Genomic DNA, 26,303 nt, shown 5'->3' with positions numbered 1-26,303 from the left:
ATCCGCTACTAGCCTTATCAACAAGGCTGGGAGCACTGATTCTCTTCCTCTCCCCTTCCAGACCTACAAGCTACATTTACGTAGCATCTTCAGACCTTTTGCGTTACATTAACGCACAAGTCTCTACTTATTTGGTGCACAAATGCAGACTGCCAGACTGCACACACAAAGTCAAGCATATTTATTTTAAAATCTCGAAAATATATTCACAAATGTATGTATATTTATATACATATATACATTTATTTGTGTGTCACATTTTATATTTATATTAATTATATATACATTTAGAAATTCGGTCATATTTGTATTAATTTTTTTGACACAAAATTTCCCCCATAGACTTCATCCTGTTGTATATCTGCACATTTATAGTATTTATAGCATCCAGCTTGCACTACAGCTTGTTATTTTTTGAGATTCTGTATATATATCTATATTGTCTACACTTAAAGGGAAAGTTCGCCTCTTTTGACATGAAGCTGTATGACATCCCATATAAGCAATATCATTTATGAACATTTTCTTACCCCCTGCTGCGTCCTGTGAGCAGAGTTCCAGCCTCGTTTTGGTGTTGATGAAGGTAGTCCGGCTAGTTTGCTAGGGTCCCGAAAATAAAGCGTTTTGCTTCTCAAAACAATATGCGTTCAACAGAGTAATACATTTGCATTACAAAATCGTTCTCCAGGAAAAAGTCAGACCTCACAAACGCTTGCCGCCATTTTCTCTCCCTTCGTATCACTGCGTTCAGCCACCTAGCGATAGCCGCGCCTGTTACAGTGTTTGCTGCTCGGTCTGCACAGCAGGCAGTGATACGAAGAGAGAAAGAAATAGCGCCAAGCTATTTGTTCTTCAAATATATGCCAAATATATGTTCTTCCAGTGGGCTTTTCTGATTGGCCAGCAGCTCCAAATCAGGATAGCCATCTGCCATCTGTTACCATGGAGACCTGGTTGACCCCCAGAGTTACAGCATCTGATCCCTCAGATGCTCAAATAGGCAGACAGAAGCTGAACCAAACACATTTCCTGTGTCCTTTATGCAAATGATTTATTTTCCACAGGTTTCCCAGTTTATTCAGAGTTTATTCAACAGTTTTCTGCATACAGTTACAGATAATGGACTCGTTGTTTCCTTAAACCGTCATCAACAAACCTAAAACTGCAAACTGTGCAGCATTCAGCCGAGTTTGTTTTTATCACAGCGAACAAACACAAACCTGCCTGTTTGTTTCAGCTGCGAGTTTAAAGAAACCTTTTCTGCCCGTGTCTGAGGACGATCGTTTGGTTTAACAGATGGAGGCGAACATGGATGCATTTAGCAGCATTTCATCCATTACACAGACTAACAGCAAGTGATGTTTTCTTCAGGTGTGGCCTGAAAGGCAACAGGGGCTGTGTTCCAAACCGCATAATTTGTGGGAACAAAATTGTAAATAGCCGGTATTTTGTCAGGTTTTCAACACGTTGGGGATCTAAACGACTACTTTCTCTCCTGAAAATGTTTCAAATGTTGCTAAAGTTTACAGAGTTTAGAGCTTAAGAGAAATCAGCTTCAGGCCGGCTGATTTCGGCTCGGGCAGGAGCGAAATGCATTGTGGGTAAACGCTCTGCAAACTGTCTGATCGATGAGTATGTAGTATGCAGTATGTAGTATGCGGTATGTAGTATGCGGTATGTAGTATGCGGTATGTAGTATGTAGTATGCGGTATGTAGTATGCGGTATGTAGTATGCAGTATGTAGTATGCGGTATGTAGTATGTAGTATGCAGTATGTAGTATGCGGTATGTAGTATGCGGTATGTAGTATGCAGTATGCAGTATGTAGTATGCGGTATGCGGTATGTAGTATGCGGTATGTGGTATGTAGTATGCAGTATGCGGTATGTAGTATGTAGTATGCGGTATGTAGTATGTAGTATGCGGTATGTGGTATGTAGTATGCGGTATGCGGTATGTAGTATGCGGTATGTGGTATGTAGTATGCGGTATGCGGTATGTAGTATGCGGTATGCGGTATGTAGTATGCAGTATGCGGTATGTAGTATGTAGTATGCGGTATGTGGTATGTAGTATGCGGTATGTGGTATGTAGTATGCGGTATGTGGTATGTAGTATGCAGTATGCGGTATGTAGTATGTAGTATGCGGTATGTAGTATGTAGTATGCGGTATGTAGTATGTAGTATGCGGTATGTAGTATGCGGTATGCGGTATGTAGTATGCGGTATGCGGTATGTAGTATGCAGTATGCGGTATGTAGTATGTAGTATGCGGTATGTAGTATGTAGTATGCGGTATGTAGTATGTAGTATGCGGTATGTAGTATGCGGTATGTAGTATGCGGTATGTAGTATGCAGTATGCAGTATGTAGTATGCGGTATGTGGTATGTAGTATGCAGTATGCGGTATGTAGTATGTAGTATGCGGTATGTAGTATGCAGTATGTAGTATGTAGTATGCGGTATGTAGTATGTAGTATGCGGTATGTAGTATGCGGTATGTAGTATGTAGTATGTAGTATGTAGTATGCGGTATGTAGTATGTAGTATGCGGTATGTAGTATGCAGTATGTAGTATGTAGTATGCGGTATGTAGTATGTAGTATGCGGTATGTAGTATGTAGTATGTAGTATGCGGTATGTAGTATGCAGTATGTAGTATGTAGTATGTAGTATTTCGAACACAGCCATGAAGATGTGGGACTTAATGGGCTCCAAACACTCAGTTTCAGTTTGTCTGCAGACAGGAATCAGAAGCTTTGAACCCTGGGAAATGTGGCTCCCGTAGGACCGATAGGTAAAGATCTCCTTCCACAGAACGGTGAAGCAGCTCGCTGACCCGAACTTTCAAACTCTCTGCTGGAAACTAATCTTCAGTCTGCAGAAGAGTCCGAAAGGTCGACGTCTGGAGGAGGAGGAGCTGCCATTTTCTACGCTTATCTCTTACAATCGCCTGAAAAAAGCTGCTCAAATGAGTCCGACGCTCAGAAACGACACGCTGAGTTATTCACACATTTAACTCGCCTACATGAACACCAAACTGCTGTTTTACTCCAAAGGAAATGACTCTAAGGGATTTATTCATTCGATTAAAACAGAAACAACTTGATTTTATGTCTTTATTCTGCTGCACTTTTCCTTTAAAATAACACAGAAGTTTGGTTTAATCACAGGATCGTAACGAGTTAAGATCGAATAAAATAAAAGCATCAAAGTGGTGCGTTTCTGCCTCTAATCCTTTAAAAGTTGGAAGCACCGTCAGTCTGCAGAACCCCCTTCATACCTGCTCATTCCTCCTGTTTGCCGGGGGTCCAGATTCAGCCGAGACGCTTAATTACCAACAGAAAGCGCCGGCCGGTTGTCCGGTGGACGTTTCCACGCAGCTAAAGACGCCTTCCTGCGACCTGCGGACCGACAGAGGGAGAAAACAGCCGGCGGAGCCACATTAATAAGTTCAGAGAGCAGCTTTTCTGTGGATTCACGCCTCCGTCCTGTCAGTAGCGTGCGGGGGGCTGGTGGTGCGTCACCAGGTGGGCGCTGTTGGACTTGTCCCGCAGCATGCTCAGCGTGGTGTTGGAGAAGTCCCTCAGGACGTCCACCGTCTCCCTCTGCAGCAGCAGCGACTCCTGCACGAACTCCTGCTGGCTCTCCACCAGCAGCTGGACGGACTGGGCCAGCGCCTCCAGGGACCGGGACACCGAGGTCAGCAGCATGCGGCTGGCCCGCTGCTGCTGCAGGCTCTGGGACGCCATCTGGGCCACCTGCTCCCGCGACCTGCGCAGGGAGGCTCCGCCCGGCAGGGGGTCCGACGGGTCCCATGCCGAGGTGGAGGGATCGCCGGGTGGGGGCACTAAGGAGGGAGGTTTGTGTGATTTGGAAGAGGAAGGAGCGGCCGTCAGAGTCGGAGGAAGGATGGAGGTGAAGAGGGCGGCGGGGTGAGAGGAAGACCCGTTGGCTGCAGAGGAGGAGGCGGCGGGGGGCTGTGATGGAGCAGCGTCTGGGAAGCTGGAGGAGGTGGAGGCCACGGGCGGCGCCCGGGCGGGGCCGGGGTTCTGGACGTGGTTTTGGGTCTGGATGTTTCTGGAGTAGGTGTAGACGGGCTTGATCCTGAGCAGGGCGTCGTCCGGCAGGGGGTCCAGGGAGGTGGGAGGCAGGGCGGAGGGGAAGATCGAGTCGTCGTGTTCGTCAAAGTCCATGGCGTGTTCTGAGGAAGAGAAGAAGAAAGAAGAGGGGTCGGATTAGCCAGGGCCGGTTTTTGCTATCCAATCCAATCTAATTTTATTTATAAAGCACTTTACAACAACCTCAGTTGACCAAAGTGCTGTACAAAAAATAAAAACAAAGAAATTTAAAAGAATAAAATTAAAAGGCACAAAACGGCTATATAATTTAAAACAATAATAACATTAAAAATAGCAATTTCACATTTCAACATCTCACATCGTGTCAAAAGCCAGGGAGAAGAGATGCGTTTTAAGATGGGATTTAAAAACAGACAGAGGAAGCCTGTCTGACGTGGAGGCAGATTGTTCCACAGTTTAGGAGCCGCCACAGCAAAGCTCACTATGGGCAATGTGGGCGACCGCCCAGGGCGAAAAATAAATAAATAAATAAAAATAAAATAACAAAATGGAAAAAAAATAAATAAAAAAAAAATAAAAAATAGTAAAAATTAAAAATGAAAAAAATTAAGAAATTAAAAAAAATAAATAAAAATCGCCAGTTTTCTAGACTACTGCTCATTTCCGTGGCAAGTTAGTGGAGTAGGGCGACAACTTGCTCCTGAGAGTCCTACACGGGGGAATAGACTGATCCCAGGCCACAACACAAGCTGCTTCCAATCCAAATAAACTGTATTTCATCCCTAAAATGAACACAGACCCATATACCTTCATGTAATAAGATAGATAGATAGATAGATAGATAGATAGATACTTTATTAATCCCAATTTGGGAAATTGTTTTGTTGCAGCAGCATACAGTAAAGATATGAAAACAATTAAAGTAGTAGAGAACAAGCAAATAGAATAAAATAAATCTAAAATAAAATAAACATTCGCTGTGTACAAATCTACAGTATTTTTTTTTGTTATTGTTTTTTAGGAGAGACTTCAAGCCTATTGAGCTTGAAGTTCTTTCCAGCCAGAGGGGGGGTGTTGAAGATGGTGATGGCTGCTGGTAGGAAGGATTTCCTGAATCGGTCCTTGTGACAGCGGAGCTGGATGAGCCTGTTGGAAAAGGAGCTCCGCTGTCCAACCAGCAGCTGGTGGAGAGGATGGGTGGGGTTATCCATGATGGATAACAGTTTGTTCAGTGTCCTCCTCTCCACCACCGATTAAAATGAGCTTAATTAACTGTGAAAAATGTAAAAAAACATAAAAATCTGTGCAGCCATCTACGTGAATGTGTTTACGTCACGTGACTCCGGTTGATTGACGGGTGAACGGACGGCGTTAATGGGAAAAGCAAAGGTAATAATGTGGAGTCATCATGGATCATCATCATGGTGAAAGACCAAAGAAGCCATCAGGTGCCCAGTTTAGAAAGAGAAGAAGAGAAGAAGAGGAGAAACGGGCAGAAGATAAAGGGATGCAGAATTCTATGAGTGACGTAGGCTATAGGCTATCTGTTAGCCTCTTGCTAACATGTTGCTATTAGCCATGACTGTGTTTGATTTTTAGTTTTTTTAGCTGAACTAGAATCAGAATTGAGGCATCATGTCATGCAGCTAATTTCACCCAAAGGCAACCTGGTCCGGTTTGTGTTTGCAACACAACAAGAAGTCCTGACTGTGGATTATTTTTATTGTTATGAGCTATATGCTAAATTAAATAACTTAAATAACTTCTAATATACATTGACATGGCATTTTTTAAGCTACATGTGGTATATTTTTGTACCTTTTTGTATTTAAGATTATATATAATATAATATAATATGTTGTTGTGTTGGTGGCGGGTAAGTCTTTTTATGACCGAGAAGCATTAATCTGAGTTCAGATGCACACACTCTGGATGTCCCATCCAACACCTCTCTGTAAGGCAGGGCTGGGATCACTCAGACCATTAACCTGAGATAACCTGAGATAACCTGAGATAACCTGAGATACCCTGAGATAACCTGAGATAATCAGAGGGAGACTTTAGGAAAGCTCCGGCATCACCAAACATGTAAAATCCTACTTTAGGAAGTTTAGATCCTCGACTCATCCAGAAAACCAAGAAACATCAAACAGAGACTGTACGTAACCCCGTCCTTACCTCCATCATCTGCCAGATCAAAGTCTGAGGAGGAATGAAAAGGATCGCCTGCAAAACATGACATCATCACGTCACCACAGAGGGCGCAGCTCAGATGAAGCTTGTGTCACGCTCAACTCTAACAACACGTGTATTTCTAATGTAACCCAGATTAATCGTTAAATCAGGTTAAAGGAGCATTTCAGGATGCATCTGTCTGCACTTTTAAGAGTTTAGTAGATCTATTGAACCACCAGTTTGCATGTCATTCAGAGACTTTAGCTTTCACACAGATAAGCTGAGTCTGCACCTTTAGTTTTAGTCGTTCGGCTCCACTTACCGAGCTCTTTCTCCGGTGAGGAGAGGGGTGAAATGTCAAAGGAGGCTCCTCCCTGTAAGGAGTGGGAGCTGTCCGTCAAGCTGAGGTAGGAGTAGGGGGGGGCGGTGGGGGTGGGGCCTTTCCTGTAACACTTTGAAAACTCTGCTTCCTCCAGGTCCAGATCGCTTTCGTCACCTGAAGAACCAGAAAACAACAAAAAACGGTAAAACAACACGAAGCAACATGCGGCACACCTCGGTTCTGCAGCTGATTTTAATCTGAAACGGTTCCTGTGTGTCAAAGTTTAAAAACAAGCGCTCTGAACATCGTCCCGTCCTTCCTGAAACAACCGATCCAGACTCGGGCTGAAACGATTCTTCCAACAACTTGATTAGAAGTGCTGCGTTTGTAGCAGTTTGATTTGATGGAGGAAACCGGAGAAAACAAATGTCTGAAGTTTGGGAGCATTTCAAAGAAAAGAAATGAGAAAAATACTGTACAGTGTGGAAATCAGTCGGTTCGTTAGCTGAGAAGGAAGCTAGCAGAGAACAGAAGGAAGCAAGAACGCTAGCAGAGAACAGAAGGCAGTTAGCAGAGAACAGAAGGAAGCAAGGAAGCTAGCAGAGAACAGAAGGAAGCAAGAACGCTAGCAGAGAACAGAAGGCAGTTAGCAGAAAACAGAAGGAAGCAAGGAAGCTAGCGGAGAACAGAAGGACGCTAGGATGCTAGCAGAGAACAGAAGGAAGCTAGCAGAGAACAGAAGGAAGCAAGGAAGCTAGCGGAGAACAGAAGGACGCTAGGATGCTAGCAGAGAACAGAAGGAAGCTAGCAGAGAACAGAAGGAAGCTAGCAGAGAACAGAAGGAAGCTAGCAGAGAACAGAAGGAAGCTAGCGGAGAACAGAAGGACGCTAGGATGCTAGCAGAGAACAGAACGACGCTAGGACGCTAGCAGAGAAAAGAAGGAAGCTAGGACGCTAGCAGAGAACAGAAGGAAGCTAGGACGCTAGTGGAGAACAGAAGGAAGCTAGGACGCTAGTGGAGAACAGAAGGAAGCTAGGATGCTAGTGGAGAACAGAAGGAAGCTAGGACGCTAGCAGAGAACAGAAGGAAGCTAGGACGCTAGCGGAGAACAGAAGGAAGCTAGGACGCTAGCGGAGAACAGAAGGAAGCTAGGATGCTAGTGGAGAACAGAAGGAAGCTAGGATGCTAGTGGAGAACAGAAGGAAGCTAGCAGAGAACAGAAGGAAACTAGAATGCTAGTGGAAAAAACAAGGAAGCTAGGATGCACGTGGAGAACAGAAGGAAACTAGCGGAGAACAGAAGGAAGCAAGGACGCTAGCAGAGAACAGAAGGAAACTAGGATGCTAGTGTAGAACAGAAGGAAACTAGCAGAGAACAGAAGGAAGCAAGGATGCTAGTGGAGAACAGAAGGAAACTAGCAGAGAACAGAAGGAAGCAAGGATGCTAGTGGAGAACAGAAGAAAAATAGCGAAGAACAGAAGGAAGCTAGCAGAGAACAGAAGGAAACTAGGATGCTAGTGGAGAACAGAAGGAAACTAGGATGCTAGTGGAGAACAGAAGGAAACTAGCAGAGAACAGAAGGAAGCAAGGATGCTCGTGGAGAACAGAAGGAAAATAGCGAAGAACAGAAGGAAGCTAGCAGAGAACAGAAGGAAACTAGGATGCTAGTGGAGAACAGAAGGAAACTAGCAGAGAACAGAAGGATGCTAGGATGCTCGTGGAGAACAGAAGGAAAATAGCAGAGAACAGAAGGAAACTAGGAAGCTAGCAGAGAACAGAAGGATGCTAGGATGCTCGTGGAGAACAGAAGGAAGCTAGCAGAGAACAGAAGGAAACTAGGATGCTAGCAGAGAACAGAAGGAAACTAGGATGCTAGTGGAGAACAGAAGGAAACTAGTAGAGAACAGAAGGAAGCTAGGATGCTAGTGGAGAACAGAAGGAAGCTAGGATGCTTGTAGAGAACAGAAGGAAACTAGCGGAGAACAGAAGGAAACTAGCGGAGAACAGAAGGAAGCTAGCAGAGAACAGAAGAAAGCTAGCGGAGAACAGAAAGACGCAAGGACGCTAGCGGAGAACAGAAAGACGCAAGGACGCTAGCGGAGAACAGAAGTTAGCGCTAGCAGAGAACAGAAGGAAGCAAGGAAGCTAGCAGAGAACAGAAGGAAGCAAGAACGCTAGCGGAGAACAGAAGGAAGCTGAGGTAACTTGCGTTTATCGTGTTGGTTGAATAGTGGCTAATTTCTGTTGAAATGTCACCAGAACTACCCCCCAGCACACCATCATATTGTCCTTAATGTGCCCATCAGAGCAGCTTCAGCCTGGAAGCTGTTAATGTGAACTAACATTCTCAGAATAAAAACAGCTCATTTTATCAGACCATGTTGTATCTTTAGAATCAGAGGCTGCTGGTTAAGGTGTCACTGTGTTAGCTGCTGTTATTCTGAGTCACTGTGTTCTCTGATGACACAATAAAATCTGTCGGCTCTGTATCTGCGCTGCCGCACCTCCTGTGGGACTCAACATCAGAATCTTATGGACCATCTTCTCCACGGGGCCCAGCTTCTTCTTCCTCAGGTTGTTGCCGTTGGGGCCCCGCATGGCTGTAATGCGCCGCTTTCCGTCACATTTCAGGTCCGCCCATTTCTTCATGATCTGGTGAACCTACGAGCAAAAAAACCTCCCTTTTAACTAAGACTAGCTCCAAACTAATTGTCATCTATCAACAATTACAACATATAGTCCACAGAGTATCATATGGCCCTGTGATTATGATTATTTGGAGCTATTATTTCACTCAACAGCCAAAGCAGCTGTTGGGAAACCTTTAAACAGGATAGAAACACAACGTTTCTCTTGTAAATTTGTGGATAATTCAAGATGGAGCAACAAACCTGTCTGTGATTCTCTCCCAAACTGTTGACCTGACTTGTGATCCGGGTCCAGGTCTGCTTCTTGGTGTCCGCCGACACACCCTGGTTAAACTTCTCTGTAAAGAAAAACACATTCTTTTGAGTTTTGGCTCCAACGAGCGACACAAAAGTGTAACACAAGCATCCAGATGTTGTTTTGAGGCCCTTCCATCTGACAAAAACACTAACAGAGAACAGAAGGACGCTAGCGGAGAACAGAAGGACGCTAGCGGTGAACAGAAGGACGCTAGCGGAGAACAGAAGGAAGCTAGCAGAGAACAGAAGGACGCTAGCAGAGAACAGAAGGAAGCTAGCAGAGAACAGAAGGACGCTAGCAGAGAACAGAAGGAAGCTAGCAGAGAACAGAAGGAAGCTAGCGGAGAACAGAGGCAGAAGGAAGCTAGCGAAGAACAGAAGGACGCTAGCAGAGAACAGAAGGAAGCTAGCGGAGAACAGAAGGAAGCTAGCGGAGAACAGAGGCAGAAGGAAGCTAGCGAAGAACAGAAGGACGCTAGGATGCTAGCAGAGAACAGAAGGAAGCTAGGACGCTAGCGGAGAACAGAAGGAAGCTAGGACGTTAGCAGAGAACAGAAGGTAGCTAGCTGAGAACAGAAGGACGTTAGCAGAGAACAGAAGGAAGTTAGCAGAGAAAAGAAGGACGCTAGCAGAGAGCAGAAGGAAGCTAGCGGAGAACAAAAGGAAGCTAGCAGAGAACAGAAGGAAGTTAGCAGAGAAAAGAAGGATGCTAGCAGAGAACAGAAGGAAGCTAGCGGAGAACAGAAGGAAGCTAGCAGAGAACAGAAGGAAGCTAGCAGAGAACAGAAGGAAGCTAGCAGAGAACAGAAGGAAGCTAGCGGAGAACAGAAGGAAGCTAGCAGAGAACAGAAGCAGAAGGAAGCTAGCGGAGAACAGAAGAAAGCTAGCAGAGAACAGAAGGAAGCTAGCAGAGAACAGAAGGAAGCTAGCAGAGAACAGAAGGAAGCTAGCAGAGAACAGAAGGACGCTAGCAGAGAACAGAAGGAAGCTAGCTGAGAACAGAAGGAAGCTAGCAGACAACAGAAGGAAGCTAGCGGAGAACAGAAGAAAGCTAGCAGACAACAGAAGGAAGCTAGCGGAGAACAGAAGAAAGCTAGCAGAGAACAGAAGGAAGCTAGCAGAGAACAGAAGGAAGCTAGCAGAGAACAGAAGGACGCTAGCAGAGAACAGAAGGAAGCTCGCGGAGAACAGAAGGAAGCTAGCAGAGAACAGAAGGAAGCTAGCAGAGAACAGAAGCAGAAGGAAGCTAGCGGAGAACAGAAGGAAGCTAGCGGAGAACAGAAGGAAGCTAGCGGAGAAGAGAAGGAAGCTAGCGGAGAACAGAAGGACACCAGCGGAGAACAGAAGGAAGCTAGCGGAGAACAGAAGGAAGCTAGCAGAGAAAAGAAGGACCCTAGCGGAGAAGAGAAGGAAGCTAGCGGAGAACAGAAGGACACCAGCGGAGAACAGAAGGAAGCTAGCAGAGAAAATAAGGACGCTAGCGGAGAGCAGAAGGAAGCTAGCGGAGAACAGAAGGAAGCTAGCGGAGAAGAGAAGGAAGCTAGCTGAGAACAGAAGGAAGCTCGCGGAGAACAGAAGGAAGCTAGCAGAGAACAGAAGCAGAAGGAAGCTAGCAGAGAAAAGAAGGAAGCTAGCGGAGAACAGAAGGAAGCTAGCAGAGAAAAGAAGGACGCTAGCGAAGAGCAGAAGGAAGCTAGCAGAGAACAGAAGGAAGCTAGCGGAGAGCAGAAGGAAGCTAGCGGAGAACAGAAGGAAGCTAGCGGAGAACAGAAGGACGCCAGCGGAGAACAGAAGGACGCCAGCGGAGAACAGAAGGAAGCTAGCGGAGAACAGAAGGAAGCTAGCGGAGAACAGAAGGACGCCAGCGGAGAACAGAAGGAAGCTAGCGGAGAACAGAAGGACGCCAGCAGAGAACAGAAGGAAGCTAGCGGAGAACAGAAGGAAGCAAGGACGCTAGCGGAGAACAGAAGGAAGCAAGGACGCTAGCAGAGAACAGAAGGAAGCTAGCGGAGAACAGAAGGACGCTAGCAGAGAACAGAAGGAAGCTTGGCGGAGAACAGAAGGAAGCTAGCAGAGAACAGAAGGAAGCTAGCGGAGAACAGAAGGAAGCTAGCGGAGAACAGAAGGACGCTAGCGGAGAACAGAAGGAAGCTAGCGGAGAACAGAAGGAAGCTAGCGGAGAACAGAAGGAAGCTTGGCGGAGAACAGAAGGAAGCTTGGCGGAGAACAGAAGGAAGCTAGCGGAGAACAGAAGGAAGCTAGCGGAGAACAGAAGGAAGCTAGCAGAGAACAGAAGGAACATAGACCCCCACGGTCCCCCCAAGGCTGCCGTGCATGTCACAAAGGTCTCTAAATTACTCTGAGGTGACTGATCATAGAAACAACAACTCACTGAGGAGGATGTATCGGTTCTTCTTCACAGCGTCCAGCAGCAGTTTGACCTCGTCGTAGGAGAACCTCGGTTTGGACCGGAACCCTTCCTTCACTCCTCCCACCTTAAAGTCTTCATCCTCTTCACGCCACGCGGTCGCCATGGCTGCTCCCCTCCTCCTCTTCGCTGGACAGCCCCACAAAAACTCAAGTTTGGCACCTATAAGTCCAACTTTTAACCGCCTTCCAGGACTGTCGGGTCCTTCGGTCGAAGAGGGCAGAGATCGTGGGAGAGGGATGAGAGAGATAAAGAGCAAATGGGAGATAAAGAAGAGGAAAAGATAGGTCTGAAATGACACCCAAATAAACCAAATATTACTCTTTAAATCAAGTGTTTTAAAGATCCAATATGTATTAAGGATTTATAACAATATTAATATGAGAAAGATCAGGTAATTATTAGAGAAAATGATTAAGATCGGCTTTAAAAGGACACAAACAATGGTCACTGGTTGTGTGATGTCCTAAATATCTGCTCTCACATCAGTAAACACAAACATCTGTTCTGCTTACTTCCAATAATCATCACGCAGAAAACATCCAAGCAATAAAAACTGGTATTTTCTGTCCTGCCGACCGTCCTGTGTGACACCGGGTGGCAGTATAAGGCACTTTTGAGTTTATTTAATTGCGTTTTTATAGCAGCAAAAAACTACGGCAAACATGTGCGTTCATTTCCTCCACTCAGCTCTCAGTTTTTAGGGATAAACAAAGTGAGAAGCTGACAAATCCATCATCTCTACAGCGTCCAGAACGCAACGAGTCGACTCATTATCGATCCATATTATTTAAATCCAACTCATGAACAGAACAGATACATAGAACTTGGTCCATCATATGTTGAGCGTTTGTATCCAGTAAAAAAAAAAATAAAACATCTAATTCTCTACTAATTTTAACTAGAGGAGTTTAATTAAAACTTTACTTTGATACAGATAATAGATGCTGTACTGGCAGCAGACTGGGATCTCTGAAAACAGCTGTAAGAATAAGAATAATTGGGATATATAAGCTTATTAAGAAGAAGATCCTGTTTTTCTTGAGGTTGTGTCGCTATACCGCCCCCTACTGGTCGGATTTACGCAAAGCTTTGGTGAAGATGCCATTAAGAAGCACCAGTTTGCTGAGATTAACTGCTCATTTCATCAGAAAACGAAACGGAAACACGCCAAAACAATACTAAAATTAATTGGGATATCTGAAAACAGCTGTAAGAATGAATAATTGGGATATATAAGCTTATTAAGAAGAAGAAGATCCTGTTTTTCTTGAGGTTGTGTCGCTATACCGCCCCCTGCTGGTCGGATTTACGCAAAGCTTTGGTGAAGATGCCCTTAAGAAGCACCAGTTTGCCGAGATTAACTGCTCATTTCATTAGAAAGTCAAACGGAAACACGCCAAAACATTCATAAAATTTATCTAATTTATATTACTTTTCCACCATTTTTTAAAAGAGAAAAAAAGATTAACTTTGTGTGGTTTTATTTTTTTGCCAAATGTCCTAAACTACACGACGTCTAAATACGTACGCGTTCGTTAACGGTTTTCAGTTGGAAACTTCTGATTTTTTTTTTTTTTTAATAATTTGAATTAACGTTAGCGTTCGCACTGGTCACGTGGCCCGTCTGAGCCAATCGCTGGGGCTCCTCTCGTTGCCTTTGTTGAGCCGCCTCTCCCACTGAAACTGCTCCTCCTGCCCGGGCAGAAGAAGCCTGCCGGACTCCGCCATCTCTGTTAAAAACCGCGTCGAACTCGATTAAAAAAACGTTAAATTTGAGAGTGAGAGCCGGTTCTGAAACGTAGTTCTTATCGGTGCTGTTGTACGCGGGCAGGTGCCGGAAAGCTGGGCGCTGTTAATGAACGCTGGGTACTGGCTGCGCGACAAACCGGTGGTCCAGACGGGGGGGGACGGGTGTCTGCCAGCCCCGGCTTTGCGCCGCTCCGTTGTTCACGTTTTCGCTTCTCGTGTTTCCCCTCGTCCTGTCCGCTTCACTTAAATTAACGCCGAATTGATGCCGAATTTAACCGCGATGTGCGGCGCAATCAACTGTAAAGGTGGGGGGATATTTACCAGGAAAAATGAAAAATGGCGTCCTTCTTCTCCCCTCCTTCTTCCTCTGTGGTTCTCCCGAAAGTTCGGAGTGACGAGAACAACCGAAATGCGCAGACTCCGCAGCGCGTGGTATTTTTTTCCCCTGAACGCGCAACATTCTCACGTCGCCGCCGCGCGCCCCCCTGTGTCCTGGATACTGTTTACACCAAAGCGCTCCATTTTCATGTCAATTAAAACACAAAAATCACGAATTCTGCTTATTTTTTTGGTAATTAAACCTCATTAAACCACCTCATGTTACTTACAACTTCTGACATAGTTATACAAGTCCACACAATTCATATTTCTTGCGCATTTTTTTATTTATACATTTATATATATATTTATAAGCAATTTATCACCAAAAAACACCATTTTACAAGCTCCGTAGCTGCGCCGCTTTGTCTTAAACCCTGCTGAGAGTCAGACATGTTGGCCTGGAGGTCAGCAAAGGCCTCTGTGTATTATCGTATTACCATTATCATTATCAAAATTATCATTTTCTTGTCAAACACAAAAATCACGAATTCTGCTTGTTTTTTAGTAATTAAACCTCATTAAACCACCTCATGTTACTAATACAACTTCTAACATAGTTATACACGTCCACACAATTCATATTTCTTGCGCATTTTTTTTATTAATACATTTATATATATTTATAAGCAATTTATCACCAAAAAACACCAATTTACAAGCTCAGTAGCTGCGCCGCTTTGTCTTAAACCCTGCTGAGAGGCAGGCATGTTGGCCTGGAGGTCAGCAAAGGCCTCTGTGTATTGACGTATTACTCACAGCAAAACTGCATGTTAACTGACTAACTTATCTACTGTAGCTGATGAAACTATCAAAAACTAAAAAAATCTAATTTGCCATAATGAGAACCAGATGTACAAAAAAAAACTACAAACTAAATCCTCTGGAAAAGGCTGTTTGTTTTGTACGTGTTTGGCATTTTTTTAGCTGAACAATGCTGGGGGTCGTGCTCCTCTTCAAATGAACCAACAAGATTAGAAAAGGTAACATTAATAGCATCGACGTTTGACCACCATTTCATGGGCTTCGTGGGGAGGAAAGAAGACATGGAGGCCAAAAAAAAAAAACATGTTCCACATCTGTCCGCTTGGTGTCGCCAGAGATCTTCCTCCAAGAATAAATGCGTGTTCTCTTCCTCTGTGCAATACCCGTTTGGGTCTGCAGAGGGCGCCATCTTGGACGTGTTTCCACCACTCAAACGTTTCAGACTGGGAAAAAAGAGGCTGTGGAGATGCTGTAGAGTGTTTACTTTGGTAACTGAACTGGTTGCTGGTAGCTTTGGGTTGTTTTTCTTGTTTTTACAAATGAGGGCATGTTTTCTGGGGGGAAAAAAGGCGACTTTTTAAGACTTTTCAAGCTGCACGACCCATCCAACGGAGCTGCTCTTTTATTGTGTTGTCATTCATATATGACAGGAATCATTAGAGCTTCCTTTGACTCAACAGCTGAGCGATCAGAGGCCACCAACAGGGAGTAATACGTGCAGGAATAAAGGCCGGAAGGGGCAGTCGTTTCAGTTACAAAGCAAAAACTATGGCTCCCTGTGAGGGCATTATAAGAACAAAGAGAAATATGGAAAATTCGATTTACTGTTACCTCACCACCACAAATAATAATAATAATAATAATAATAATAATAAGGAATCCCAAGAGGAGAACTAAAAAAGTGGGAACACATTGGCACAGCAAAGAAAATCATCCTTTAGTAGAAAAAGAGCTGGGATGGAGGGCGCTCCTATCGTTTCATGAGGTTGTTAGCCTTCTGGTTGGCAGCCTCGATGCGGGTCACGTTGAGCTCAGCCTGCAGAGACGGAGGGAAAAGGTAAGAAGAAGAAGCTGGCTGACAGACACTGGAGATAATCAGACAGTTTTTCCAAAGCAGACGGGGTACAAACCGTGCAACCCGGGGAGGAAAAGTTAGCAAAGCGGTTCGGTTTTGCTCAGATTCAGGTGGAGAATTGTTGCAGAATTGGGTAAAAGTTTAAGATCGATCCATTTCTTTAGAGTTAGACGTTCATGCCATCTTCTAAAGAGGCTTTTTCAGTAAATGTAAATGTAAAAGTACATTATTTATACAGCCCAGTACAGACAATCCTTACGATGTACCAAAGTGCTTTACAGCAGGTAATAAATAAAGAGAAGAAGAAGTAAAAACAAATAAAAACAATAAAAGAACAGTGAAAGTAATAAAAAACAACAAAATCGAATAAGATAAAATAAGATAAAAGTGTCATCATACTACTGGGTATTAAAAGCAATCCTAAATAAGTAGGTTTTTAGCCTAGATTTGAAGAGAAACATGAGAAAGATCAGGTAATTATTAGAGAAAATGATTAAGATCTAAATATAACCTGATACGGGTGCATGTAAAATGTAAACATAAAAGAAAAAGACAAAAAGCCAGCCGTCACAGAGTCCCCGAACACAATGAATTCAATTTTGTCATCATTTAAATGAAGACAATTTTGGGCTAACCACTGCTTAATATCAGCAATACAATAAAACAAAGAACATTGTGCACTGTTACTATCTGGCTTCAATGGTAGATAAATGTGTAAATTAAAAGCAATCCTAAATAAGTAGGTTTTTAGCCTAGATTTGAAGAGAAACATGAGAAAGATCAGGTAATTATTAGAGAAAATGATTAAGATCTAAATATAACTAATGATATGGCTGATACGGGTGCATGTAAAATGTAAACATAAAAGAAAAAGACAAAAACAGCTGAAATAAACACCTCAAACGGGCAATATGAGGTACAAAGGTGGACAGGCGGCTTTAAAAGGACACAAACAATGGTCACTGGTTGTGTGATGTCCTAAATATCTGCTCTCACATCAGGAAACACAAACATCTGTCTTGCTTACTTCCAATAATCATCACGCAGAAAACATCTAAGCAGTAAAAACTGGTATTTTCTGCCCTGCCGACCGTCCTCACTGGAAAAAATCAAAGTCTTACCGAGTATATTTGTCTCATTTCTAGGCAAAATATCTCATTACACTTAATATCAGACACAACTGCCTAACAAGCACCATTTCAGCCAGATATAGGGACTTGTTTGAAGACAATACATCTGGAATATCTTGTTAAATGAAAAAGTCTTGAAAACAAACTGTTTTGAGTCACATATCATATGAAACAAGCTTTTTTTTGACATTTGAAGAGGTTTTTAAGCTAATTTCAAGATCACTTTTATCTCAAAAGTCCTAAATATCACATCTTATTTCAAGAAATCTTGACAAGCCGATTTTCACTAGTTCCATTGGCAGATTTTTTTGTTTATTTCAAGCAAAAACGTCTTTTATTTGTTGTTTTTTTAACTTATTTCTGGAGGGGCATTTTTTCCAGTGCCGTGTGACACCGGGTGGCAGTATAAGGCACTTTAGAGTTTATTTAATTGTGTTTTTATAGCAGCGAAAAACTACGGCCCAGGTCAGAAATAAGACGCAGCTGGACGGGGGGCTTATTCCAGAGCCTGGGGGCAGCTTTGGGTTTGTATTCTGACCTGGGCACCCTGACTAGCGTCCTAGGCAGTGATACGCAGGGAGAGAAAATAGGGCCAAGCGATTGTGAGGTCTGACTTTTTCCTGGAGAATGATTTTGTGATGCAAATGTATTACTCTGTTGAACGCATATTGTTCTGAGAAGCAAAACGCTTTATTTTTTCCTTCTTTTATTTTTTGTTTCAGTGATTTCTGCTTCTCAAACCTCCTCCTGACATTTACACACCGCAGTACCTTGTTTCGTATGCGGACGATCAGATCGCTCTGCGATTCGAGCTCGTTGCCGATGTCCAGCGCCATACTTTTCAGATTCCCGAGCATGCTGCCGACCTGAGTCAGGTTCTCCTCCATCTCGTCCTCTCGGGCATCGTCGGTGACCCTGAGGGGGCAAAGAGGGAGTTATCCTCACATCCTGTGCTATCCCACCCTGTGTTTGGCCAGCTGCCGGGTTAATGATGAGTTACACGGCAGTTTGTTTTAAAGCAGAGCAAACACACGCCCTGCAGCTGCCTGCTCATATAACACAGCACACACCTGATCAGACCCTCTCCCTCTGTTGTTGTTTTTTTTGTAGTTACAAAAATAAAATATATTTCACCATTTTAAATTAGAGATCCATAAACAAAATAAGTGAGAATAAATTTTAAAAACATCATTTTTAGTTACAAAATAAAATACATTTCACCATTTTAAATTAGAGATCCATAAACAAAATAAGTGAAAATAAATTTTAAAAACATCATTTTTAGTTACAAAATAAAATACATTTCACCATTTTAAATTAGAGATCTATAAACAAAATAAGTGAAAATAAATTTAAAAAAAAAATCATTTTTAGTTACAAAATAAAATATATTTCACCATTTAAAATTAGAGATCCATAAACAAAATAAGTGAAAATAAATTAAAAAAAAATCATTTTTAGTTACAAAATAAAATATATTTCACCATTTTAAATTAGAGATCCATAAACAAAATAAGTGAGAATAAATTTTAAAAACATCATTTTTAGTTACAAAATAAAATACATTTCACCATTTTAAATTAGAGATCCATAAACAAAATAAGTGAAAATAAATTTTAAAAACATCATTTTTAGTTACAAAATAAAATACATTTCACCATTTTAAATTAGAGATCTATAAACAAAATAAGTGAAAATAAATTTAAAAAAAAAATCATTTTTAGTTACAAAATAAAATATATTTCACCATTTAAAATTAGAGATCCATAAACAAAATAAGTGAAAATAAATTAAAAAAAAATCATTTTTAGTTACAAAATAAAATATATTTCACCATTTTAAATTAGAGATCCATAAACAAAATAAGTGAGAATAAATTTTAAAAACATCATTTTTAGTTACAAAATAAAATACATTTCACCATTTTAAATTAGAGATCCATAAACAAAATAAGTGAAAATAAATTTTAAAAACATCATTTTTAGTTACAAAATAAAATACATTTCACCATTTTAAATTAGAGATCCATAAACAAAATAAGTGAAAATAAATTTTAAAAACATCATTTTTAGTTACAAAATAAAATACATTTCACCATTTTAAATTAGAGATCCATAAACAAAATAAGTGAAAATAAATTTAAAAAAAAAATCATTTTTAGTTACAAAATAAAATATATTTCACCATTTAAAATTAGAGATCCATAAACAAAATAAGTGAAAATAAATTAAAAAAAAATCATTTTTAGTTACAAAATAAAATACATTTCACCATTTTAAATTAGAGATCCATAAACAAAATAAGTGAAAATAAATTTTAAAAACATCATTTTTAGTTACAAAATAAAATACATTTCACCATTTTAAATTAGAGATCCATAAACAAAATAAGTGAAAATAAATTTTAAAAAAAATCATTTTTAGTTACAAAATAAAATATATTTCACCATTTTAAATTAGAGATCCATAAACAAAATAAGTGAAAATAAATTAAAAAAAAATCATTTTTAGTTACAAAATAAAATACATTTCACCATTTTAAATTAGAGATCCATTCACAAAATAAGTAAAAAGAAAAAAATAAGTGAAATAAAAGAGCTCGAGGTATATGATTTAAATTCTTCACATAATCTTCTTGTTTTGCTGGCTTTAGAATTTATACAATTTTCCAAAGATCCTAAATAGGATGAAAAGAGTGCTTTAAAAACAATATAAGGTTTGGATGCTGGTGTGTAAATTTAGTACAATAAATATGGAATTCAGCAAATATTAAAAGAAGGTTGATAATATAACATTTTCCTGGATTTCTTTCTTCATTTTGTGTCAGACCCAATAAAACATGCTCGATGTTCAGTTTGGAATAGAAGTCAATTTTGTTGTTTATAAAATCATTTAGGTCAATCCAAAAGACATGAGAGTAGGTGCAATCCCAAAATAAAGGACATATTGTTTCATCCACATTACCACAGAAGGAGCAGTATGTGTCAATGTTGATCTTGTATTTTACAAGAAGGGTCTTGACTGGATAACATCTGTGGAGCAATTTAAATGTAACTTCTCGTACCTTATTTGTAAGAAACAAATTTCTTGACAAGATCCAAGTGTTCTCCCAATCTACGTCATTATAAACATTATTCCAATAAAAAAAAAACAGCTGCAGGTTTAGAAACATAGCTTTGAATAATATTTCTAATGCACTGGTTAGTGGCTTTATCACTCAGTAAAGTCCTACTTTTGAAAGTAACTTTCCTCTAACTTTCATACAGTTTAACTCAGAGAAACACATTATACCTTAAAATGTTCTGTTTCTTTTTCTTTATTCTTAGTTCTTCCGTACGTTTTTTGCCGTTTAACTACTTCTGCATACTTTCACCAATTTCCACAATTTTGGTATCAAAATGTTCAGCTCTTTCTGGAGATGTGTGTAATGACTTTTAGCGTTTCTAACTTTTATACTTTTTAAAATATTAAGGTTTTTGTGCAAGTTTTCCTCCCTTTAAAAGTAATGGTAAATCCTTTCAAATCATTAAAAAAAGCTTCCTCCTCTTTCAAACTTAACTACTTCAGCATACTTTCAGCTAGAGACACCATTCAAACGTTAAAATGTTCACAAGACATTCAGCTATTACCAATTGTTTTAGCTTTTTAAAATCTTTAGCCAATTTTGAAATATGACAGTTTAAAAAATATGAACATTTTGCTCCTTCTTGGTTTTTATGAATGAAGAGCCAGCAGAATGGTGCACCGGTCATTTTCAGCTTTTTCTGATATTTAAACAAATTCCTTTAATTTTCTTACAGTTTAACTGACAGAAATTATACAAATTATACCTTAAAATGAAGGAAAAATTGTCCTCTTTCAGCCAATGTAACTACTAAAGAGCTCACAATTACAGAATTTCAGCTATGAGCCTTGAAGCGAGATCAACCTCTCAAATGCTCTCAAATTCTCTGACTAACTCCAATGTTAAGTTTGGTGGGACACAAAAATCACAAAATTCCTTCAACCAATACCGTAGCAACAGTTTTTACTGCTAAACCTGAAATATTTTCAGCTTTTTTAGCACGGTCAGCTATCCCCAGTCAGCTCATAAGCATTCTCACTGCTGTTTCACAGGAACAGCTCTTTCTAGTTGACCATTGTCATTCAGCAATTGACCAACAAGTAATATTTTACCCTCTCGCTCTGTACCTGTGTATGTATCCCCCGCTCATCACCATCTGCTCTCTCTCATCGACCACCCGAGATGACGGCGGCTGATTGGACACGACTCCATCCTGGCTGGAAGCTCCGCCCCAAACCGCCTTGTATGCGCCGCTCTCCTCGAACGCCTTCAGTCTGCGAAGGGACGCGAATGAGCTGATGAGCGAATATGAAGGCCTTTTCATTGAGTTCAGGGCTTTTAAACGGGACCAAACGGCACCCATACTGAGCAGAACACAGGCTTTTGTCCTCTGCACCACACAGAATGAGTCCAGTGACGTCCCGTTTATAAAGACAACAAATATCTGAACAAACCAAAAGCTTCAGAGCAGCAAAGCAAGCAGGCAACAGAAATAACTACTGACCAAAAGAGCGAGGACGGCTGGTGAATTAAAGTACATGTGTCTTCATCTTCATTTAATCTATAACAGGCTCAGTGCTACAACCCCAAATCAGAAAAAGTTGAGGCAACGTTTAGACTTTTATCTGATTGTGGATGGTGTGAACCCAGAACATTTCATGTTTTGTCATTTAACTTGTTAACATGTATGTTGTTTATTTAACTTCATGGCTTTAGAAGACGAGCAGCCTCCATGATGAGTCTGTGAGGAGCAGAGATGTTCACAGGAGCTCCAGTTTGTCCACAAATGTGTTTAATGTGTTAAAATAATTGTTTATTAATAATTGGATAGTATAAACCCCAGATCTTATTTGTTAATTCATGCATCAATTTGTGCATTTTAGGCCGCAACATGTTCAAAAGTTGGGACATCAGGTCAGTTGGAGCTTGAAATGATATAAAAAAAATGTCAGACTCACTAAAAACATCTCAGAAAACTCTTTTACAGTTTTAGTTTTTTGTCTCTTTTCATTTTTCTGAACAAAATCCAGTTTTCTGAGCTCAGTGTTTTGTCCGACGTTGACCTGTTTTCGCACCTCTGGGCTCTCCTGATATTTCAAATTCAAACTTTTGAGCCAAATCTGAAAACATCTGGATGCAAACGTGCTTTTGACATGGATCTCCGTAAACTTGCCTCAGAACAACGTGGATCGGACACACAAACACACAACCCCACCCACGCCTCCACCTACTTATCACAGCCGCAGAGGCCGCAGCACTTTCCCAGGTCGGTCAGGTTTTTCTCTGCCTCTTTCATATCAGAGTTGATCTGATCCAAACCCTCATCTATACGCTCCAACTGCTCTATGAGAGGTGGAGGAGGCGGAGAAGGGGGTAAAGGGGGAGAAGAGGGCAATAAAGAAAGAATGGAGGGAGAGGAGAAGAGGTGCAAAGCAAAATCTAAGCATAAACTACTTCCAAAAAGCACATTTAAACTGAAAAACAAACTGAAATCCACTCGCAAATCAAAGAAATACTGTCGCGCTGCATGAGACTCTGGAGCCGAGTTGTTGGTGCCCAGTTCCATTATGTTTCCTCTCTCAGGTGAACCTGGAGGAGGCCTCTGTCCCCTGCAGGATGACATCCAGTTGGTGTGTTTACGTTTCTTTTTAACCATCTAACAAGCTCTTATTTCTTATTTTGGACTCTGGTTTGAAGAAGCCGCAGCAGATGTTACCGTGTCACTTACTTTCTAACTACCAAGAAGTTAAGAAGTGGGCATAACTACCAAGTTTTCAATTATTTTCAAAAAAATTAACCCTTTAGATGCCGATTTGAACTTTTTAGCCCAAATTTGAAGCCTTTAGGTGCCAGTATTTTCAAAATATGGAAAGTGGAATTATTGTGTAGGGATAATTATGGTCTGGGATATGTCAATGATTAGCAATAACATTGATTTTTAGGGATTTTAAATTTTTTTGTTATGCCTGATTTAAAAAAAAAAAAAAAGCCTTTTTAAAACAACCTAAAAACATCATATATTAATTTTTTTTTTAAACATTTTCATAAATCTTTTATTCAATGTTGTTGCTGATCATTGACATATCCCAGACCATAATTATCCCCGCTCAGCAATTCCACTTTGCAGTCTATATATTGAAAATACAGCAGTTTTTTTGGTTTTTTTTTACAGAAATTGGCGTTTACATCATATAAACCAGTATTTAAAAGTTTAATTTTTTAAAATAATTGAAAACTTGGTAGTTATGATCAGAACTGAAGTGGAATAAAAGATCTATGAAAAAAAAGCGGGAAAAAATATTAACATATGATGTTTTTAAGTTGTTTTAAAAGGGGACAAAAATGTCCCCATTTCAGAAATTGAGTTTTAAATCAGGTTTGAGGGTTAAATATGATTTGGTGCAACCTGGGAACATGGCAGCTGTCGTCCACCAACTCTGTTCTAATCTCAATTCCTTTTACTGGCCCTAACCTCCGGCCCACCGGCCCCCAGTTGAAGGGCTGGATAACGACACGCTTTGTACCCGCTCAAACGTAGGTGATCAGTGCTTTTTGGACTATAAATGGAAACCTGAACCTTCAGATTCTCTTTGTTCACATGCAGAAACCTGCTTAGAGATCAGATTCAATGGAACTGGACACCGGTCGGGTGGAGCTGTGGACCCGGAGCATACTTCCTGAGTGGCCAGATGCACAGCCCACAGCACTGGGCCATGGACGTCAGATTCTTCTCTGCCTCCCGCATGTTTCTGTTGATGGAGTCCATGCCTTCCTCGATGCGCTCCAGCTGCTCTGTTAGGAACAGGAGTTTTACGCTGGATCGTTTTTATGGCAGAGAGGAGCAGCGAGCTGCTCCGATTGGTCCGGCGTGTTCAGACCATCCCAATAACTCCCAACACTTCAAATGCTCAGAAAGGTTGACCGTCAGATAAGAAGCATTTCACCTGGGATCATTGGGCCTCATGCAAGAACATTTTCGTACCTTTATTCTTAATTTCTCTCACTTTTTTCATACGAACACGCCACGTCAGATTCAACGAACGCTCTTATCTTCGGAAAAAGTGTGTAAACGACCTGTGTAAATGATGAATGCCACCCGTGCGTATTTAAGTGCACATGCAAAATGATACCATATAAGGCTGTGCTTCCTCTCTCCTGGGCCAGGAAGATTAACATGAAGGCTGTGTTTGAGCCTGGTGAAAAAAAACTCAAAACATCACATCTTCCTGCCTAATGTGAGGACAAGAGGTGGGTAGTAACCAGTTACATTTACTTGAGTAAGTTTTAGAAAACATTATACTTCTAGGAGTAGTTTTAAATCTCTATACTTCATACTTTTACTTGAGCAGATGTGTGCAGCAGAAGCTGTCCTCTTACTCCGCTACATTAGGCTACAATGAGCTGGTTACTTTTCTTCTTACCTCTTTGGTATTCTACGCCTCATTATTTTTATCCCCCCGCGTACGCCTCATTTTAATGTTTTATTCTGACAGAGAGAGAGACTTCCGCCAAAGGCTCTACCACCTGACTGTGTTCCACCAATCAGACGCAGCCGTGCAGTCTGGTCACGTGACCATACTCAATCTCAGCGGCGGGACAGGTTAGCTTTAGCATTAGCAGTCGTAGCAAACAAACAAAGAAACAGATGAAAAATGTCAGAACCAACGGTGGGAAATGAAGACGCAGACGAGGCCTCATACTGAAAGCATGTTTACCTTACAAAGAGTGAGAAACAGCAGCTACATTATGTGTCTTCTGTGGCAACCAAAACAAACGCACATTTCAGCAGAAACTCAACATCTAACTTGAGGAAACATGTAGCGCTAAGTTTCCTAAACTCGTTTTTCCCCCATGGATAGGTGAATGTTTGTTTTTTAGGTTACATATGGGTTACATATGTTTTAAACATTTCATAAGTCTCTTTTATTTTTTATTGAAGTACTTGTATTTACCTGGATTATTTTAATTTAAGCTATTTTGTAATTAATTAATTCATTTTAATTTATTTGATCAATTGGATGAACTCTAATCTGCCTAAAGATGATTATTTAGTATTTTTGTCTGTCTGATTGAATGCTTGTGTTAACAAATAAATCAGACGTTACTCAACAGTTACTCAGTACTTGAGTAGTTTTTTCACCGAGCACTTTTTTACTCTACCCACCTCTGGCAATAAGCTATCGTATAGCTTAATATAAGAAAAGAATGATTGAAAAGATGCTAAGAGGCTATATGAATTCATTTGGAAGCAATGAATATGCTAATTTACACACATTACAATGTGTTTAACTTTAGCTGAAATGTAAAATAAATCGATGTTGGTGCCCTGCAACTTGTATTTCAGCTCATTAGAATAGATTACAAAACCGCTGCGGTGCACAGGGATTTAAGTGCTGTAACACAGCCCGTTTTGCTTTCATTCGAACAGTTCGATGCATAAATGAAACGCGGATAAAGCAGAAGTGATTACCTCCTTGTTCATCTAACATCACCACAGTTCTGATCCCGACATCTTTACTCTGCAGGAGGGAGAACATAAAGACATGAAGACACTAGTCCAGCATCTTTCTGAATGAGCTGCATTCGTTGTTTTCTTAATTATTTAATAATATTAATATTAACTTAATTATTTGTGTGCACGTACCTCCTCCACCAGCTGCAGCATCCGCCGTGTGCTGTCCAGAGACTAAAAGACACAAAAACACATTCAATCACTTCTTATCGGTGATCTCTCCCTCACTTCACCCACGAGATGAACTGAATCATGAACACTTAAATGATGTTTTTCACTTGATTAAAGCCGACTTACAGTGACTGGAAAAGTCTCTTTAAAGCCTCAGCAGCTCAAACTAGGGCTGGGCAACGATTAAAATGTTTAATCTAATTAATCACATGATTTCCCTGATTAATCACGATTAATCGCATTTGTACACAAAATCCAAAAATGAATCCAAAAGTAGCGTATAGCTTTAAGCATTTAGCTTTATTTTAAATGTGCTGCCATATGAATGAAAGTGCCATAACATTTGTTGTGCAAACACACTTTTAACATCAGCATCTTTCTGTAGTTTTTATGTAGAAGCCTCGCTCCACTGTCTGTTTCCTTGAATGACTTGCTGCTATCAGTTGTGTGTTTTGCCTTTAAGTGATATTTTAGACTGGAACTACTACGCTGAGAAGACAA

General features: G+C 41.0%; 2 protein-coding genes across 5 annotated transcripts in view; both read right to left on the bottom strand.

The window, feature by feature from the left end:
• Positions 1-2,552: 2,552 nt before the first annotated feature.
• On the bottom strand, positions 2,553-14,105 carry LOC142387983 (uncharacterized). 2 transcript variants are annotated; one of them, XM_075472785.1, is made up of 7 exons: positions 14,030-14,105; positions 11,921-12,160; positions 9,475-9,569; positions 9,088-9,244; positions 6,583-6,756; positions 6,264-6,311; positions 2,553-4,207 (listed from the first exon to the last, which is right to left on the bottom strand). In XM_075472785.1, exons 2-7 carry the CDS (start codon positions 12,060-12,062, stop codon positions 3,498-3,500), a joined length of 1,326 nt encoding a protein of 441 aa, XP_075328900.1. In that variant the 5' UTR covers positions 12,063-12,160; positions 14,030-14,105; the 3' UTR covers positions 2,553-3,497. The 2 variants fall into 2 exon arrangements, with proteins under 2 accessions (XP_075328900.1, XP_075328901.1); XM_075472786.1 differs by lacking the exon at positions 6,264-6,311 and having other exon boundaries at positions 2,555-4,207.
• Positions 14,106-14,414: 309 nt separating this feature from the next.
• Positions 14,415-26,303, bottom strand: part of LOC142387982 (synaptosomal-associated protein 25) — a 28,321-nt gene continuing 16,432 nt past the window's right edge. For 2 of the 3 annotated variants that reach the window (XM_075472781.1, XM_075472782.1), the window contains exons 3-8: positions 25,764-25,805; positions 25,590-25,638; positions 23,794-23,911; positions 21,247-21,393; positions 17,827-17,971; positions 14,415-15,887 (exon numbers count right to left, since the gene is read on the bottom strand). In XM_075472781.1, coding sequence (XP_075328896.1) covers positions 15,822-15,887; positions 17,827-17,971; positions 21,247-21,393; positions 23,794-23,911; positions 25,590-25,638; positions 25,764-25,805 — 567 coding nt within the window. In that variant the 3' untranslated portion in view covers positions 14,415-15,821. Of the gene's footprint in view, positions 15,888-17,826; positions 17,972-21,246; positions 21,394-22,350; positions 22,463-23,793; positions 23,912-25,589; positions 25,639-25,763; positions 25,806-26,303 lie in introns of all 3 variants that reach the window. The other variant, XM_075472783.1, reaches the window with a different exon arrangement.

This window comes from Odontesthes bonariensis, chromosome 9, assembly GCF_027942865.1.
Source record: "Odontesthes bonariensis isolate fOdoBon6 chromosome 9, fOdoBon6.hap1, whole genome shotgun sequence".
Taxonomy (NCBI): Eukaryota; Metazoa; Chordata; class Actinopteri; order Atheriniformes; family Atherinopsidae; genus Odontesthes; species Odontesthes bonariensis.
The sequence above is the reverse complement of the archived record's forward strand: the minus strand, read 5'-3'. Positions and strand labels throughout refer to the sequence as shown.